We start from the raw sequence: 15,000 nt of genomic DNA, 5'->3' as shown, positions 1-15,000 counted from the left end.
GGATTCAGTTTCTCCTTCCTGAGACGAAATGGAACCAAAAGTTCGTTTATGAATATGAAATGATCCAGAGACACAGAAACGCATCATTTCGATTCTGTCTCAAAGTAAAACTGGTGGGTGAAAATGAGAGTTGAGACTCTGCAGCAGTTCTGGATCAGGTTTCATATTCGTGGGAGAATCGATTCATATTTTTCATTTTCAGTGTCGGCACCAAATAGCGGCAGCAGATTCTCAGTGAGTCACTGGAAGCTGCTGCTGACGGAGCATCAAGAACCTTCGTTCAGATATGGATCAGACAAACGTCCCGTCAGCAGGACAACGGAGACCAGCAGGACGACAGAGACCAGCAGGACGACAGAGACCAGCAGGACGACAGAGACCAACAGGACGACAGAGACCAGCAGGACGACAGAGACCAGCAGGACGAGACCAGCACAGAGACCAACAGGACGACAGAGACCAGCAGGACAACGGAGACCAGCAGGACGACAGAGACCAGGACGACAGAGACCAGCAGGACGACAGAGACCAGCAGGACGACAGAGACCAACAGGACGACAGAGACCAACAGGACGACAGAGACCAGCAGGACGACAGAGACCAGCAGGACAACGGAGACCAACAGGACGACAGAGACCAGCAGGACGACAGAGACCAGCAGGACGACAGAGACCAACAGGACGACAGAGACCAGCAGGACACAGAGACCAACAGGACGACAGAGACCAACAGGACGACAGACCACAGGACGACAGACCAACAGGACGACAGAGACCAGCAGACGACAGACCAACAGGACGGAGACAGGACGACAGAGACCACAGGACGACAGAGACCAACAGGACGACAGAGACCAGCAGGACGACAGAGACCGCAGGACAACGGAGACCAGCAGGACGACAGAGACCAACAGGACAACGGACCAGCAGGACGACAGAGACCAGCAGGACGACAGAGACCAACAGGACGACAGAGACCAGCAGGACGACAGAGACCAGCAGGACAACGGAGACCAGCAGGACGACAGAGACCAGCAGGACGACAGAGACCAGCAGGACGACAGAGACCAGCAGGACGACAGAGACCAACAGGACGACAGAGACCAACAGGACGACAGAGACCAGCAGGACGACAGAGACCAGCAGGACGACAGAGACCAGGACACAGAGACCAGCAGGACGACAGAGACCAGGACGACAGAGACCAACAGGACGACAGAGACCAGCAGGACGACAGAGACCAGCAGGACAACGGAGACCAGCAGGACGACAGAGACCAGCAGGACGACAGAGACCAGCAGGACGACAGAGACCAGCAGGACGACAGAGACCAGCAGACGACAGAGACCAACAGGACGACAGAGACCAGCAGGACGACAGAGACCAACAGGACGACAGAGACCAGCAGGACGACAGAGACCAACAGAACGACAGAGACCAGCAGGACGACAGAGACCAACAGGACGACAGAGACCAACAGGACGACAGAGACCAACAGGACGACGGAGACCAACAGGACGACGGAGACCAGCAGGACGACGGAACCAGCAGGACGACGGAGACCAACAGGACGACGGAGACCAGCAGGACGACAGAGACCAGCAGGACGACAGAGACCAGCAGGACGACAGAGACCAGCAGGACGACGGAGACCAGCAGGACGACGGAGACCAGCAGGACGACAGAGACCAGCAGGACGACAGAGACCAGCAGGACGACAGAGACCAACAGGACGACAGAGACCAGCAGGACGACAGAGACCAACAGGACGACAGAGACCAACAGGACGACAGAGACCAGCAGGACGACAGAGACCAGCAGGACGACAGAGACCAGCAGGACGACAGAGACCAGCAGGACGACAGAGACCAACAGGACGACAGAGACCAACAGGACGACAGAGACCAGCAGGACGACAGAGACCAGCAGGACGACAGAGACCAACAGGACGACAGAGACCAGCAGGACGACAGAGACCAGCAGGACGACGGAGACCAGCAGGACGACAGAGACCAGCAGGACGACAGAGACCAGCAGGACGACAGAGACCAGCAGGACGACAGAGACCAACAGGACGACAGAGACCAACAGGACGACAGAGACCAGCAGGACGACAGAGACCAGCAGGACGACAGACCAACAGGACGACAGAGACCAGCAGGACGAGACCAGCAGGACGACAGAGACCAACAGGACGACAGAGACCAGCAGGACGACAGAGACCAGCAGGACGACAGAGACCAACAGAACGACAGAGACCAACAGGACGACAGAGACCAGCAGGACGACAGAGACCAACAGGACGACAGAGACCAGCAGGACGACAGAGACCAGCAGGACGACAGAGACCAACAGGACGACAGAGACCAACAGGACGACAGAGACCAGCAGGACGACAGAGACCAACAGGACGACAGAGACCAGCAGGACGACAGAGACCAACAGGACGACAGAGACCAGCAGGACGACAGAGACCAGCAGGACGACAGAGACCAACAGGACGACAGAGACCAGCAGGACGACAGAGACCAACAGGACGACAGAGACCAACAGGACGACAGAGACCAGCAGGACGACAGAGACCAACAGGACGACAGAGACCAGCAGGACGACAGAGACCAGCAGGACGACAGAGACCAGCAGGACGACAGAGACCAACAGGACGGATTGGCTTCTGATGATCGGCCGGCGGCGAGCGCTAAATCATTGAGTTTGTTTTAATTTATTGTGAGATTAATCGATTAATTCCTTTTGCGACAAGATCAAGACGCTCCATCTTTACTGAGCGTCTGATGGGGATCGATGCCCCCTGGTGGCCTGGAGGTTGAACGTTTTTGGAGTTTGTAGCGTTTTAGTTTTTTTCTGTTTCTGATTTCTGTTGCATTGTCGTTTTGTCATTTGGAGGTTGCATTGTAGAGACCCCTGCAGGTTGCAGCTTGTTTGCACCTGTAGGCCTCCGTAGTTTTCAGCAAAATCAGAAAACATAATCAAAAGTTTAATTTTTAATTTATTGCTGAGGTTCTGTGTGAACATGGACTATTTTCTTCTTCAGATCTGGGAAACACTTGGAATAACTTTCCATAACATTCAAAGCAAAGCAAACATCTGCAGCAGGAATTATCTGGACATAGTTTGGTCCAGATCCAGATCAGGCCGAGCCAGGATTCCCAAACCAGAACCAGAGGAATTCTGCTGAAGTGATCCGAATCAAATCCACGTTTTCCCCTCTGATAAGCTCTCCATATTTATTCATTATTTGTATATCAAATAATCAAAGGACATTAATCCTTTTGTGTCTGAACCTTTGACCTCTGAGGATGAAACGCTTTCCTTCACTAAAAAAAACAGCAGCTGATAAAACTTGAAAAAATTTGTTAAATTGTCTCAATAAATCAAATTATGTTTATGTAAATATGTTGTTTGTAAAGTTGTGTTAAAATGTAAATAAGTTGAGTTTGACCACTTAGTTAAATGCATTTTTTAAAGTTGTTTAAGGCGCCGCCTCACAGTCACACTGTAAAACATTAACAGCAAAAATGTTGTTAATTGAACTTCAGAGAAAAACAAAATGGAAGTTCAATTTTTATCGTTTTATTCTGACATTTACAAATGTAACAAATTCAATATTCACAAATTAATCTTTTATCCTCGCATAGCTCAGTCACTATTCTATTACTTAAAATATTTTTAAGCCCTTTTGAAAATAGGCTTATTTTCAAAAAATAAGCCTATGTAGTTTGTCAAATATGTAGTTGACAAACTACATATTTAGTTTACTACCAGTTAAATATTTAGTAGCCAAATATTTTAAAGTAAACATTTAATTTAAAAATAAATGTTAAGTTTGGTTGCTAGATTGATGTTTAGTTAGTAAATTAAATATTTAATTTTGAACTAAATATTTAGTTTAGACAAGTAAAATTTTATATTGTGGAATAAATGCTTAATTTAAAAGTTCAATGTTTTGTCTGTAAACTAAATATGCAGCATTTAGTTTGGAGTGTACGAATAACATGGTGAAAACTTATAAACCAAATGATCGCATTTAGTTTTTTATTGTGTCACTTCGCTCCGCCGGTCGCTGCTCGCAGCCTCCCCGGCGGGGCCCTCTCTTGACGGCAACACGTCATGGAACATTCCCGGAACCAGCCAGCACACCACCCACCATCCCTCCTGCTTCTCTCTCTCACACACACACAGACACACACACACACACACACACACACACACACACACACACACACAGAGACACACACACACACACACACCTCTGCGTGCTCAGGGGGAGGAAGGCGATGAGCAGCAGATAAAGTTCCTCCCTCTGCAGGAGAAACTCCCGCAGCAACTGGAGCCTCTGCGGAGGGAAGCAGCTGCAGCTGCTGGAGAATCTGAGGAATGTCACTTTGATGTGAAACGAGGAAATACCGAGCGGAGAGCGGCGGGGTCAGCCTGCAGCCCGGACTCCTCACAGTCAAACTGAAACTCACTGAAGCTGCCGTGCGATTCACAGCTTCCTCTTAAAGCAACAGTTCCCTCTTTCTACAGCAGAACCGCCTCGAACCTGGACGGACCGGGCTCGGTTTTCATCTGAGCTTAAAGCGCCATGACGGAGGAGCCGAACCTCCCGCCACCCGAACAACTCAGAGAATCTGACTTTAAAACGAGGTTGGATTAAAACCACATGAACCAGACAAAACAGCGCGAGCTCAAAAGCTAGCTGCGCTAAGCCTAAAGCGCCAACCAGAACCGCTAATGCTACGCCAGCATAGTCCTTAGCAGAAGCTAACGCTAACATGCTACAGGAGCTAACGACTCAACAGCTGGTTGCGACGATCCTGAACATCATTATTCCATTTATAGAAATATTTTTAGTCACAATCAGGTTCAGCTGAAAATACGTCAATATTTGAAAAATATCAAAGCTGAACTGGATTAGCGAACATGAAAAACAAACCTGCTGTTAACCACATGGGAACCTGAGAAAACACATTTAAACCTCTGAACCGTAAAATCCAGCAGGAACCGTTTCCTGCTGTCACAGCAGAATCAGACAAACGTTTTCTGGCTGAAGAAACCCTGGAGGTCAGAGGTCAGCTGCGGTCGTTTTGATTCTTGGAGATGTTCACTCCAGCTGATTCATCGTGTTGAACAGAAAAGCATTAAAACGTTTTCCGTCTGCGGTTCTGATCCGGTTCTGATATCAATAACCTGGTTTCATTGATGAACCAGATTCATCAATAAAAATCAGTTTGAATTCAGATTTCGTCACTGAATGTGAAGTTTAGCTGAGATCCTGAACCCGGGAAGGTCATGAACTTTGAACTTTGAGCCTTAAAATACTGTTGCTTTAGTTTGTCTGCACTCAAAATGTTAACATTTTAAATCCTAAGGAATTTAAATGTCATAAAAACATAATCACTGAAACTGTTTCACCAAGTTTTGATCCACAGGGTCAAAGGTCAAAGGTCACAGATGAAGCAAAAAAATCTGCTTCACTTCCTGAAATGGACCAGCAGGAATCACTGGAGTCAATCAGAACCAAATGACAGGAAATAAACTGGAATATTAATAAAGTCAAACTGAGAGGTCAAAGGTCAAACTCAGGAGCTAACGGTTGCGATAGCTTCAGTATCAGTCGTGGCTTTTTGCACTTTTACATCTCTCCAGGATTTGTTTGAGCCCCTGGTGTGTTTAGATTGTTGCTGGCTGAACTGTTTAGTGCGGCTGGACAGTTTTCCCCAGGAAACAGCGGACTGGCCCTTTAAAGCAGACAGGCTTCAATCAGACACCAACTTCAATAGCGCGACTGAAATCACACCTTTCACTTTTCAAAGTTTGACCTCCTCCAGCATGACCTCTGCCCCCCTCGCCCACCTCCCCCCGCGCGCGCTGCCGTCAAGCCGCTTTGGCTGCTGCGAATTCCTCAGGCTGTTACGCAACCCGGTAATCTGCATGCAGTGAGTCGCTGCCCGGGGTATTCCCCCTGCACAGCGCTGCCCTTCCAGGCTAAACTGGTCAGAAAGCGGCGCGGATCGCGGGTTTGACGCACAAACAGCCGCTCTGCCTCCGCGTTGTGCGTACAGCCGTCCGGTCCGGGCAGGTTCGGTTCCTTACCTTCAGCCTTCGCGGACTGACAGCAGCAGCAGCCCGCTGACAGTGGAGCCGATCCCGGAACGAGCCTGGCGGCTCTCCGACAGCAGAAGATGGATGGTAAAAATCCACAGCGGCCGCAGAAAACAGCGGAGCCGCACAGGAGAGGCGGAGGTTCCGCGCAAAACCAGAGAAAAATGTCCGAAATCCGCTTTTAAAACGTTTGCTTTCCGAGCAGCGCGGAGCTGCGCTGCTGCAGACAGACACTCAGTGATCTGGCTGTGTTGTGAGCCTCTAGCTGTGTGTGTGTGTGTGTGTGTGTGTGTGTGTGTGTGTGTGTGTGTGTGTGTGTGTGTGTGTGCGTGTGTGTGTGTGTGTGTGTTAGGGCGAAATCAGGAGACACACACGCACACACTCTGCTCACACGGGGGTTATTCCAAGCGCCACTTCCCAGAATAGCAGCAGAGAGGAGAGAGAGACGGAGCTGCGGACCGAGAGAGAGGGGGCGCGGGCGGGCGCGTGCACGACTGTGTTTGTGACGTCATCGGATCCCCCAACGTGCAACCAGGGCAGGGAGGGGAGGAGGGGCAGTGGCCGAGAGGAGGCTGTGTCTCCGGCGCAGAGAGAAGGATTCCCCGGTCACCTCTGGAGGCGCCGCCGCCGCCTGCAGGCTCTGCGCCGCCGCCGCCTGCAGGCTCTGCGCCGCCGCCGCCTGCAGGCTCTGCGCTCCGCTGCTCCGTCACTCAGCGTCCGGACCGGAACTCAACACGTCCGACACTTTATTGTTCTAAGAAAGAAAGCTTCAGTCACATCCATCATAGGGGAAGTTACTGTCCAGGTCAAATTCTGTTAAATTTTACATTTCAAATTATTTAAATATGGAAATACATGATAATTACTAAAGAAGCTACATTCAAGCACCAGTGGAAAGTTTAGTGCAGGGAGTCAACATCCAGTCCCGGGGCCGCTGTCCTGCAACTTTTAGATGTGTCTCTGCTGCATCACCTGAATACAATAATTAGGTCATTAAGGCTCTGGAGAACAAGGAGGAGGTAATTCAGCCATTTCATTCCTGTGCTTGTACCTGTGTACATCTAAAAACTGCAGGACAGCATCTGCAGGGTATTCCCCCTGCAGATGTGTGTGGATTGGAGTTTGACACCCCTGGTTTAGTGGAAGGAAGAAATGTATCAGAATATGCATAAATAGCTTTAGGAAGATTTTAAGTTTCAGGGAGATTCACAGGTTGAGTTACAGAAAATCAAAAACAGAGATGGATGGAAAATAGATTGGAATAAGATCTGGTTAAAAATCTGAATCAACTAGAAACAACATCAGGATAAGTTACGTCCCATCAGAATGAATGACAAAGAATCGGGACTCATTATAACACGATCAGATGGTTTGATGAGTTTCTGACGTTTGGGTCAGAAGTCATGAATCCTCTAAGCTGCTCCCTGCTGCTTCAGGGTCGGTGGTGGCAGCATCATGGTGTGGAGATATGATTTATAGACACGTTGGGCCTCTTGGTGATTAATCCACATTCAGAACTGGATCACAATGATCACAGTTCGGTCACTGGGTCAGTTTTATTGTCTATTGAAACGCGACTCGATTCCTGTCAGACTATTTATACTCAGATATTTGTCGATGCTGCAGTTATTTATAAATCAGCTGAAGCTGCTGAGAAAACATCTTGTGGCCTTTCTTCTGCTTTTTCAGAAGTTCAGCTGCAGCTGTTAGCGGGTCTCACTGCCTGCAGTGTTGGTGCTCACTTCTGCTAATAGGCTAATAGCAGAGCTAATTTCTAGCGCAGCTAGCTTCCCCTAAATTAGTTTTTCCTGATAAATTTTATCTTTACTTTTCTGTTTGTAAACATTCAGCCCAACTTGTGTCACGAAGTTTTAGTTATTGCTTTCCACTAAATACCATGTTAGCAGAAGTACTGCTAGCTGTTTAGTTAGCCCCTCACTGAGGTTGACAGTTTGTGGCTGTAAGTCACACTGAGTTGTTGAAAATGTTCATTAATGCAAAAAAATTTGTGCTGTGATATAAAAACTGAGTTTATTGTCCTGTTCTGCCTGGAAACAGATGATGCTCTGACCTGGGCGGCGTCCGTCCCTCCTGCCTGGGTCGGCCCTGTTTCTCTGGGCCGGTCAGCTGTAAGTGGATTAGCGTCCGCCGCCTCCCACAGGAGGATCACAGGGATGTGACCTCACCTCCAGTGACCCTCAGCGTCCCCATGGCGACGCCGTGGCAACGCAACACTATGGCAACCTCTGATCATCACTTTGCATCTGCTTTTCATGTTCGGCCTGCAGCGGCTTCCTGGAGCTGCAGAGATGAAAAATATGAATCATTAGAAAGAGATTTGATCTCCTGATCTCCTTCAAGAAAAATCAATCTTGAAGTGACTCACTCTGTGTGCTTCACTGAGTTTTCATTCCTTTTAACAGCAGAACCAGGGAAAAGCTAAACTGTTCATGTCTGTGAGCTTTATTTTGAAAGGTCATTTGTTCTGGTCAGGTTTATATCTCTAATCTGTCTTACAAAACATGAGTTTTATTTTGAAGGGCTGACTAGGTTAATTTAGTCGTGCAGAACAGCTATTACATATTGAAGCTTTTATTTTGAAAATACACAATTTTTTTCACAGTTGGTTTTGTTCAGATGTGGCGCTTTACTTTGAAAAGCTGAACTCGCTTTAGGACTTTTCTGTTTATTAAGTATTTTATTTTGAAAGGTAGAAGGAAGACTTGCTCACTGGCAGATTTAGGTTTTCACTGATGTCAACAAAACTAAGAGCACAGGAGAAACGTCAGTTTAACCCTTAGATAAGGGTCAAAGGTCATCTCCAAACCATCTAAAGTTCAGACAGGAAAACATCCCAACATCAGAGTGCAAAGCTCAGAGAAATTACTTCCATCTCAGACTCAATTAGCAGGTCAAAGGTTAAAGGTCATGACACTGAACCAATATGGCTGTTCTGGACAGTTGAAGGAGAAACTCTGGTTCTCTCTGGAAACAAGATGGCTACCGCAGCTGATCGGGAACGCTGCCTCTGACTCTCAGAGGGTTTCTGTGAGGGAGTATTTGGAGGCCGGATTGAGCTTCTGACAAAGCAACTGGAGTTGCTGCAACTGAAGTTGCTGCAATCCCAGTTGGTGAGTCACAATCAGATGGGAACTCCTGATCCTCCCAGTTCACGGCTCACCGACGATGTACAGTAAAGAAAAACAAGCGCCAACGAAGAACCTGCTGAATGGCAGGACAGCAGCCTGTAGCAACACACACACACACTCACACACACACACACACACACACACACTCACACACACTCACAGCGTTGCCTCGAGCTTTTGTCCTACAGTCAAACTGTAACATGGTTGCAGTGCTGTGACAGCTGACTGATTACTAATGCTTACTCATTCACACGCACACCCACGCGCCACTCCTTAAGGGACAGGAAGCTGCTGGTTGACACATTTCCTGGACCCTGGCCCGGTCAGAGGACCTGCTCCCTGCGTTAATCTCACCCCGGTTCAGTCTCTGCAGGTGTGGTCCAGGTGTTACGTAAAGGTGTGAGGGCAAAGGTCAAATCGGATGACATAACGGCTCCAAGAGGAACATATGTGGGAGAGTTCAGGATGAAAGAAGAGTGGAGATCAATTGACCTCCTGATTGTTGCTGAAACATTATTTAGGAGTCAAATGAACCGAAACGTTGTGGTGGTTTGGGGTGAAACAGCGCCCCCTACCGGCGGCCAGCATACCGACTACCACGATTCACCAGCTGCTCTGCTTTTACTCACTGAAATAATTTGGCTTATTAAGACAAAATGTGGATTCATTTATTCATAATCATAGTTTCACCATGTCATTCATTCATTTATTATTGTCACAGTTTCAAACTAAATATTTAATCAGCAAGCTAAATCTTTATTTTCACTAAATATTATATAATATTTATAAGCAAACTTTTTAGCAAAATATTTACTTTGGAGCTAAATATTTAACTTGCTAACAGAATATTTGTATTCAAACTAAATATTTAGTTAGTGAAATATTTGAAGATAATTATTTAACTTGCCAACTAAATATTAAGCTCCTAAATATTTTGCTAAAAAGAGAAACATTTTGTTATGAAACTAAATGTTGAGCTTGTTAAATATTTTTGCTAAAATCTAAATACTTAGCTAGCAGGCTAAATATTTATATCTATACTAAATATTAAGTTTGCTAAAATTACTAAATATTTAGCCTGTTAGCTAACTATTGGTCAACAAACTAAATACTTAGTTCAATATATGATGCTAAATAGTTAGCTTATTAGCTAGCTATTTGGCTAAACATTTAGTTAGCAAGCTAATAATTTAGCTGCATCCTTGCTAGCTGTAAAATACAGAGCCCGCGAGGGGACATGGGGAATTTTTTCTTTTGCGTTCCCTCGCAATACTTTTGCGTTTTGCGAGGGAACGCAAAAGGAAAACTCCCCATGTCCCCTCGGGGGCTCCGTAGTAAAATGTTTCATTATTATAAATTATTTAAAGTCACGCCAAATTAATTCATGTCATGAAAGAAAAGTTTGGAATATTATTCAAGTGTTATTATTCAGGTGTTATTAAGTAACAACATTATAATCATATCAAGACGATCGAAAGTGGCCTTCATCATAAGTTTCCCGCCCCCTGACATCATCATCATCATCATCACCAACACGGAAGCAGCGGAGCGCGGGGGGCCGGAGAGGACAGGCAGACAGACAGAGGGACAGACAGGAAGCTGGACAGGCGGACAGGCAGCAGGACAGGCGGACACACGCCCCGGGTCTCGGGGAGCAGCGGGACGCGTCCACGGCAGCATCCACGGCAGCATCATGGCGCTGATCCCCGCGCAGGTCCTGCGGGTCGCCATCCTGCTGTCCTACTTCTCCATCCTGTGCCACTACAAGGCGCTGGACATGCCGGCGCACCAGACCTACGGAGGCAGCTGGAAGTTCCTCACCTTCATCGACCTGGTCAGGCTCCGCATCGCCATTATCACTATTAGTATTGTTATGGGCATCAGCTGAGCATGCGCAGAGGCGCTGCGGCAGGGCGATCAGAGGATCGCGTTCCTGCCTTTGTTGGGCTGAACGGGAAGGGGCGGGGAGCGAACCGGGTCGGAACCGGGTCGGAACCGAGCCTTATGCTGCGGGTGAAGCTCTGAACGGTTCTGGAGTCGCGTTGGAAGCGACCGCCGCGGGTCTGCAGAGGTCAACGAGCTGAACCGGAACAGGTGCAACCGGTCATAAACAACTTCCTGTGTGCGGGAGCGCGCCGCGCGCACCTTACCGAACCGAACCGAACCGGGATGGAAACGTCTCTTGACGTTCAGAGAACCATAAAACTCTCTTCATGTTTCTCAGTGCTTAATGTGTCATTCAGCTGCCATCTCATAATTAATTTATAAATATCACACTTAATGTTTAATTTGCAAACTATATGTGAGGATAAAGATTTACCAGCTCAGCAGTTTCACTGACCTTGGTTACAATATTTAACTGGGAAACTAGATTTAGGTGGGGATCTAAATATTTTATTAAAAGCTAAATAGGAAAGCAAAATATTTCAAACTACCTATTTAGTGAGCAAACTAAATATTTGAGACTAAATATTCAGCTTGCTTTGCTCAGAAATAAATAGTTAAATATTTCATTAGCAAACAAAATGCTAAAGTTTAAACTGACCTTGTAAATATTTAGTTTGAAACTGTGACATCTATAAATGACTGAATAACACAAAGTACTAATATTATTTTCTTTTATTACAGGCTAAATAACTCAAAAATATTGCTGTTTAATTTGTTGCTGTAACTTTACAAATGGCGCATCAGTGATTAGATATGATTATGTTTATAGTCATCCTTCCAGGCTGATTGTTGCTGTCAGTCATCTGTTCTATAGAAAGCCTGACTGATGGGTGAGCAGCAGCCCCATATTAGCCTTCAGAAGCATTTATGGATGCTGTTGTGAAATCTGTTTAAGGAGTGAAGGGACCAAACACACAGCGGCCATTCAGGGAGAACAATGCAGCCATACAGACGGACAGACCGGCGGTTACTGTCTGTCTGCACAGAGCTGCTGCTGCTGCTGCTGCTGCTGCTGCTGCTGCTGCTGCTACAGGGTGGGCGATGGGCCCCGGGCTGGGTGATGGGCCCCGGGCTGGGTGATGGGCCCCGGGCTGGGTGATGGGCCCCGGGCTGGGCGATGGGCTCCAGGGTGGGCGATTGTCCCCGGGCTGGGTGATGGGCCCCGGGCTGGGCGATGGGCCCTGGGCTGGGCGATGGGCTCCAGGGTGGGCGATGGGCCCAACAGGCTCATCAAACAGGCTCCCGTCAGAAAGGATTGTGGGAAATGAAGTGAGTTGACATGAGAAACGTAGGCAGTCATTGTGCTTGTCTGAGTATGTGGGAACAGTTTCATGAGTTCTCAGGTTGAGCTTTGGCTGACCCACAGCTCCATCCTCACATCCGCTGGTGACACATTAGACTCCCACTGGGAGGAGGACGAGGAGGAGGAAGGCCTCCTCTCCAGAGGTCACATCCGTCTCTGTGGACGTTCGGTATCGACGGCGGTGTTCATTACATGATGGAGGTGACACCCTGATGCGTCCTCCTGCAGGTGATTCAGGCCGTGTTCTTCGGGCTGTGCGTCCTGATCGACGTGTCCAGTCTCCTGACCAAAGGAGCCGACAGCCGGGAGCAGGAGCGCCAGCTGAAGAAGCTGATCGGCCTGAGGGACTGGATGATGGCGGTGCTGGCGTTCCCCGTTGGAGCGGTGAGGACGCCGTCTTGACCCGTTTCTCCCATTTATTTAGAAATTTCAGGCAGTTTTCCATAAATCATCCAGTCATTTGTTGGAAACGACGGTTTTAACCTCTTATCCATCATGTTGGGTCATTAATCACGTTGTCCTGTTAAGAATTTGATTGGCAATTAAATATGTTCACAAATAATCGTGTCATGTTTGCCAACAAATGAAGCTGGAGGAAAATTAGTGAAAGGAAAAAATAAAGAGTATCCATCCTGTATAAGGTTAAAAAGAGACTCTAGATATTTTTTGGTTTCTAAAAGTTAAAAATTAACTGTAGTAACTAATAATGATGCAAAAATAATCCTAGAATGAGGAGCTTTAGTTTTATGACTTTTCCAACCTAAACATGGTAAAAAGCTGATCAACAGAATATATCATCACTGCCCTCTGAAAACACCGAGATCCAGGAAGATAATGCTAACGCTAACGAGATGCTAAAACTTTCCTCTGCAGTACAAGAAAAGCTCTGGAGCAGAACGCTGACCAACTGAAGGACGTTTTTTTGAGAAAAATAATTTTATAAAGATGTTAAATCTAATTAAAATATTGAAAATAAGCAGAATTATGAGTTTAAAAACCCGAACAGTTGAGAAACGTTAAAGAAGACGTGGAAGTGGCGTGTCGAGCCTCCTGCTGAGAGCAGAAAGGAGCCGATCAGGATTGGGTTCACACAGGTAACTCCATCCCAGTTCAGAACACGTCCTGGCCTCGGTCCAATCGCAGGGGCTTCCTGGAACCGGCTGATGGTGCCTTCAGGGGCATGGGACAAAAGGCTGCTGTGACACAAGGACGAGGTTCCTGTTAACTAACTCACCTCATCAATGAGGTAAAAACCTTTTGGAAAAAGTTCATAACCGACTGACAGGATCAGCTTACCTGTGGCGTTCCCCAAGGCGGCTTTCATGGCCCAGTTCTTGTTCTGCTGCTGAACAAGAACTGGTGGGTGATGGGTTTCCATCTCTTAAAGGCACAGTACGTTGTTCCTTCTTGTTCAGCTGATTGTTTCTACATGGGCTAAGAAACATGAATGCTAATTATTAACAGGAGCTGCAGCCACACAGTAAGAACCACTTTACTGAAAGGGTTGGCATGCCGAAGGTTCCCGGTTCAAATCCCAGAGGGACTTACTGCAGATAGAGTGCCTCCAACCATCCATCCAACCATCCATCCAACCAACAATCCATCCAACCATCCAACCAACCATCCATCCAACCAACAATCCATCCAACCAACCATCCATCCAACCATCCATCCAACCAACCATCCATCCAACCAACAATCCATCCAACCAACCATCCATCCAACCATCCATCCAACCATCCAGCCATCCAACCATCCAACCATCCATCAACAACCCATCCACCAACAATCCATCCAACCATCCAACCAACCATCCCAACCATCCATCCAACCAACAATCCATCCAACCAACCATTCATCCAACCATCCATCCAACCATCCAGCCATCCAACCATCCATCCAACCATCCATCCAACCAACAATCCATCCAACCATCCAACCAACCATCCATCCAACCATCCATCCAACCAACAATCCATCCAACCAACCATCCATCCAACCATCCATCCAACCAACCATCCATCCAACCAACCATCCATCCAACTAGGTGTGTGTGTGTCATCCAACCATCCATCCAACCAACCATCCATCCAACCAACAATCCATCCAACCATCCATCCAACCAACCATCCATCCAACCAACAATCCATCCAACCAACACCCATCCAACCAACCATCCATCCAACCATCCATCCAACCATCCAGCCATCCAACCATCCATCCAACCAACAATCCATCCAACCATCCAACCAACCATCCATCCAACCAACAATCCATCCAACCAACCATCCATCCAACCATCCATCCAACCATCCAGCCATCCATCCAACCATCCAACCAACCATCCATCCAACCAACAATCCATCCAACTAGGTGTGTGTGTGTGTCATCCAACCATCCATCCAACCAACCATCCATCCAACCAACAATCCATCCAACCATCCATCCAACCAACCATCCATCCAACCAACAATCCATC

The 15,000-nt window shown here is 47.5% G+C and overlaps 2 protein-coding genes across 3 annotated transcripts in view; one reads left to right on the top strand and one right to left on the bottom strand.

The window, feature by feature from the left end:
- Positions 1-6,480, bottom strand: part of hivep2a (HIVEP zinc finger 2a) — a 79,925-nt gene extending 73,445 nt beyond the window's left edge. The window contains 1 exon segment of the mRNA XM_055022964.1: positions 6,114-6,480. The gene's annotated coding sequence lies outside the window, so the exon portion shown is untranslated.
- Positions 6,481-10,783: 4,303 nt separating this feature from the next.
- aig1 (androgen-induced 1 (H. sapiens)) overlaps positions 10,784-15,000 on the top strand; it is a 22,025-nt gene continuing 17,808 nt past the window's right edge. The window contains exons 1-2 of one of the 2 annotated variants that reach the window (XM_055022990.1): positions 10,786-11,105; positions 12,750-12,905. In XM_055022990.1, coding sequence (XP_054878965.1) covers positions 10,965-11,105; positions 12,750-12,905 — 297 coding nt within the window. In that variant the 5' untranslated portion in view covers positions 10,786-10,964. Of the gene's footprint in view, positions 11,106-12,749; positions 12,906-15,000 lie in introns of both variants that reach the window. The other variant, XM_055022991.1, reaches the window with a different exon arrangement.

This window comes from Poeciliopsis prolifica, unplaced genomic scaffold (genome assembly GCF_027474105.1).
Source record: "Poeciliopsis prolifica strain line A6 unplaced genomic scaffold, Auburn_PproV2 SCAFFOLD094, whole genome shotgun sequence".
Classification (NCBI taxonomy): Eukaryota; Metazoa; Chordata; class Actinopteri; order Cyprinodontiformes; family Poeciliidae; genus Poeciliopsis; species Poeciliopsis prolifica.
Note: the sequence above shows the minus strand (reverse complement) of the source record. Positions and strands in the feature narration are given on the sequence as shown.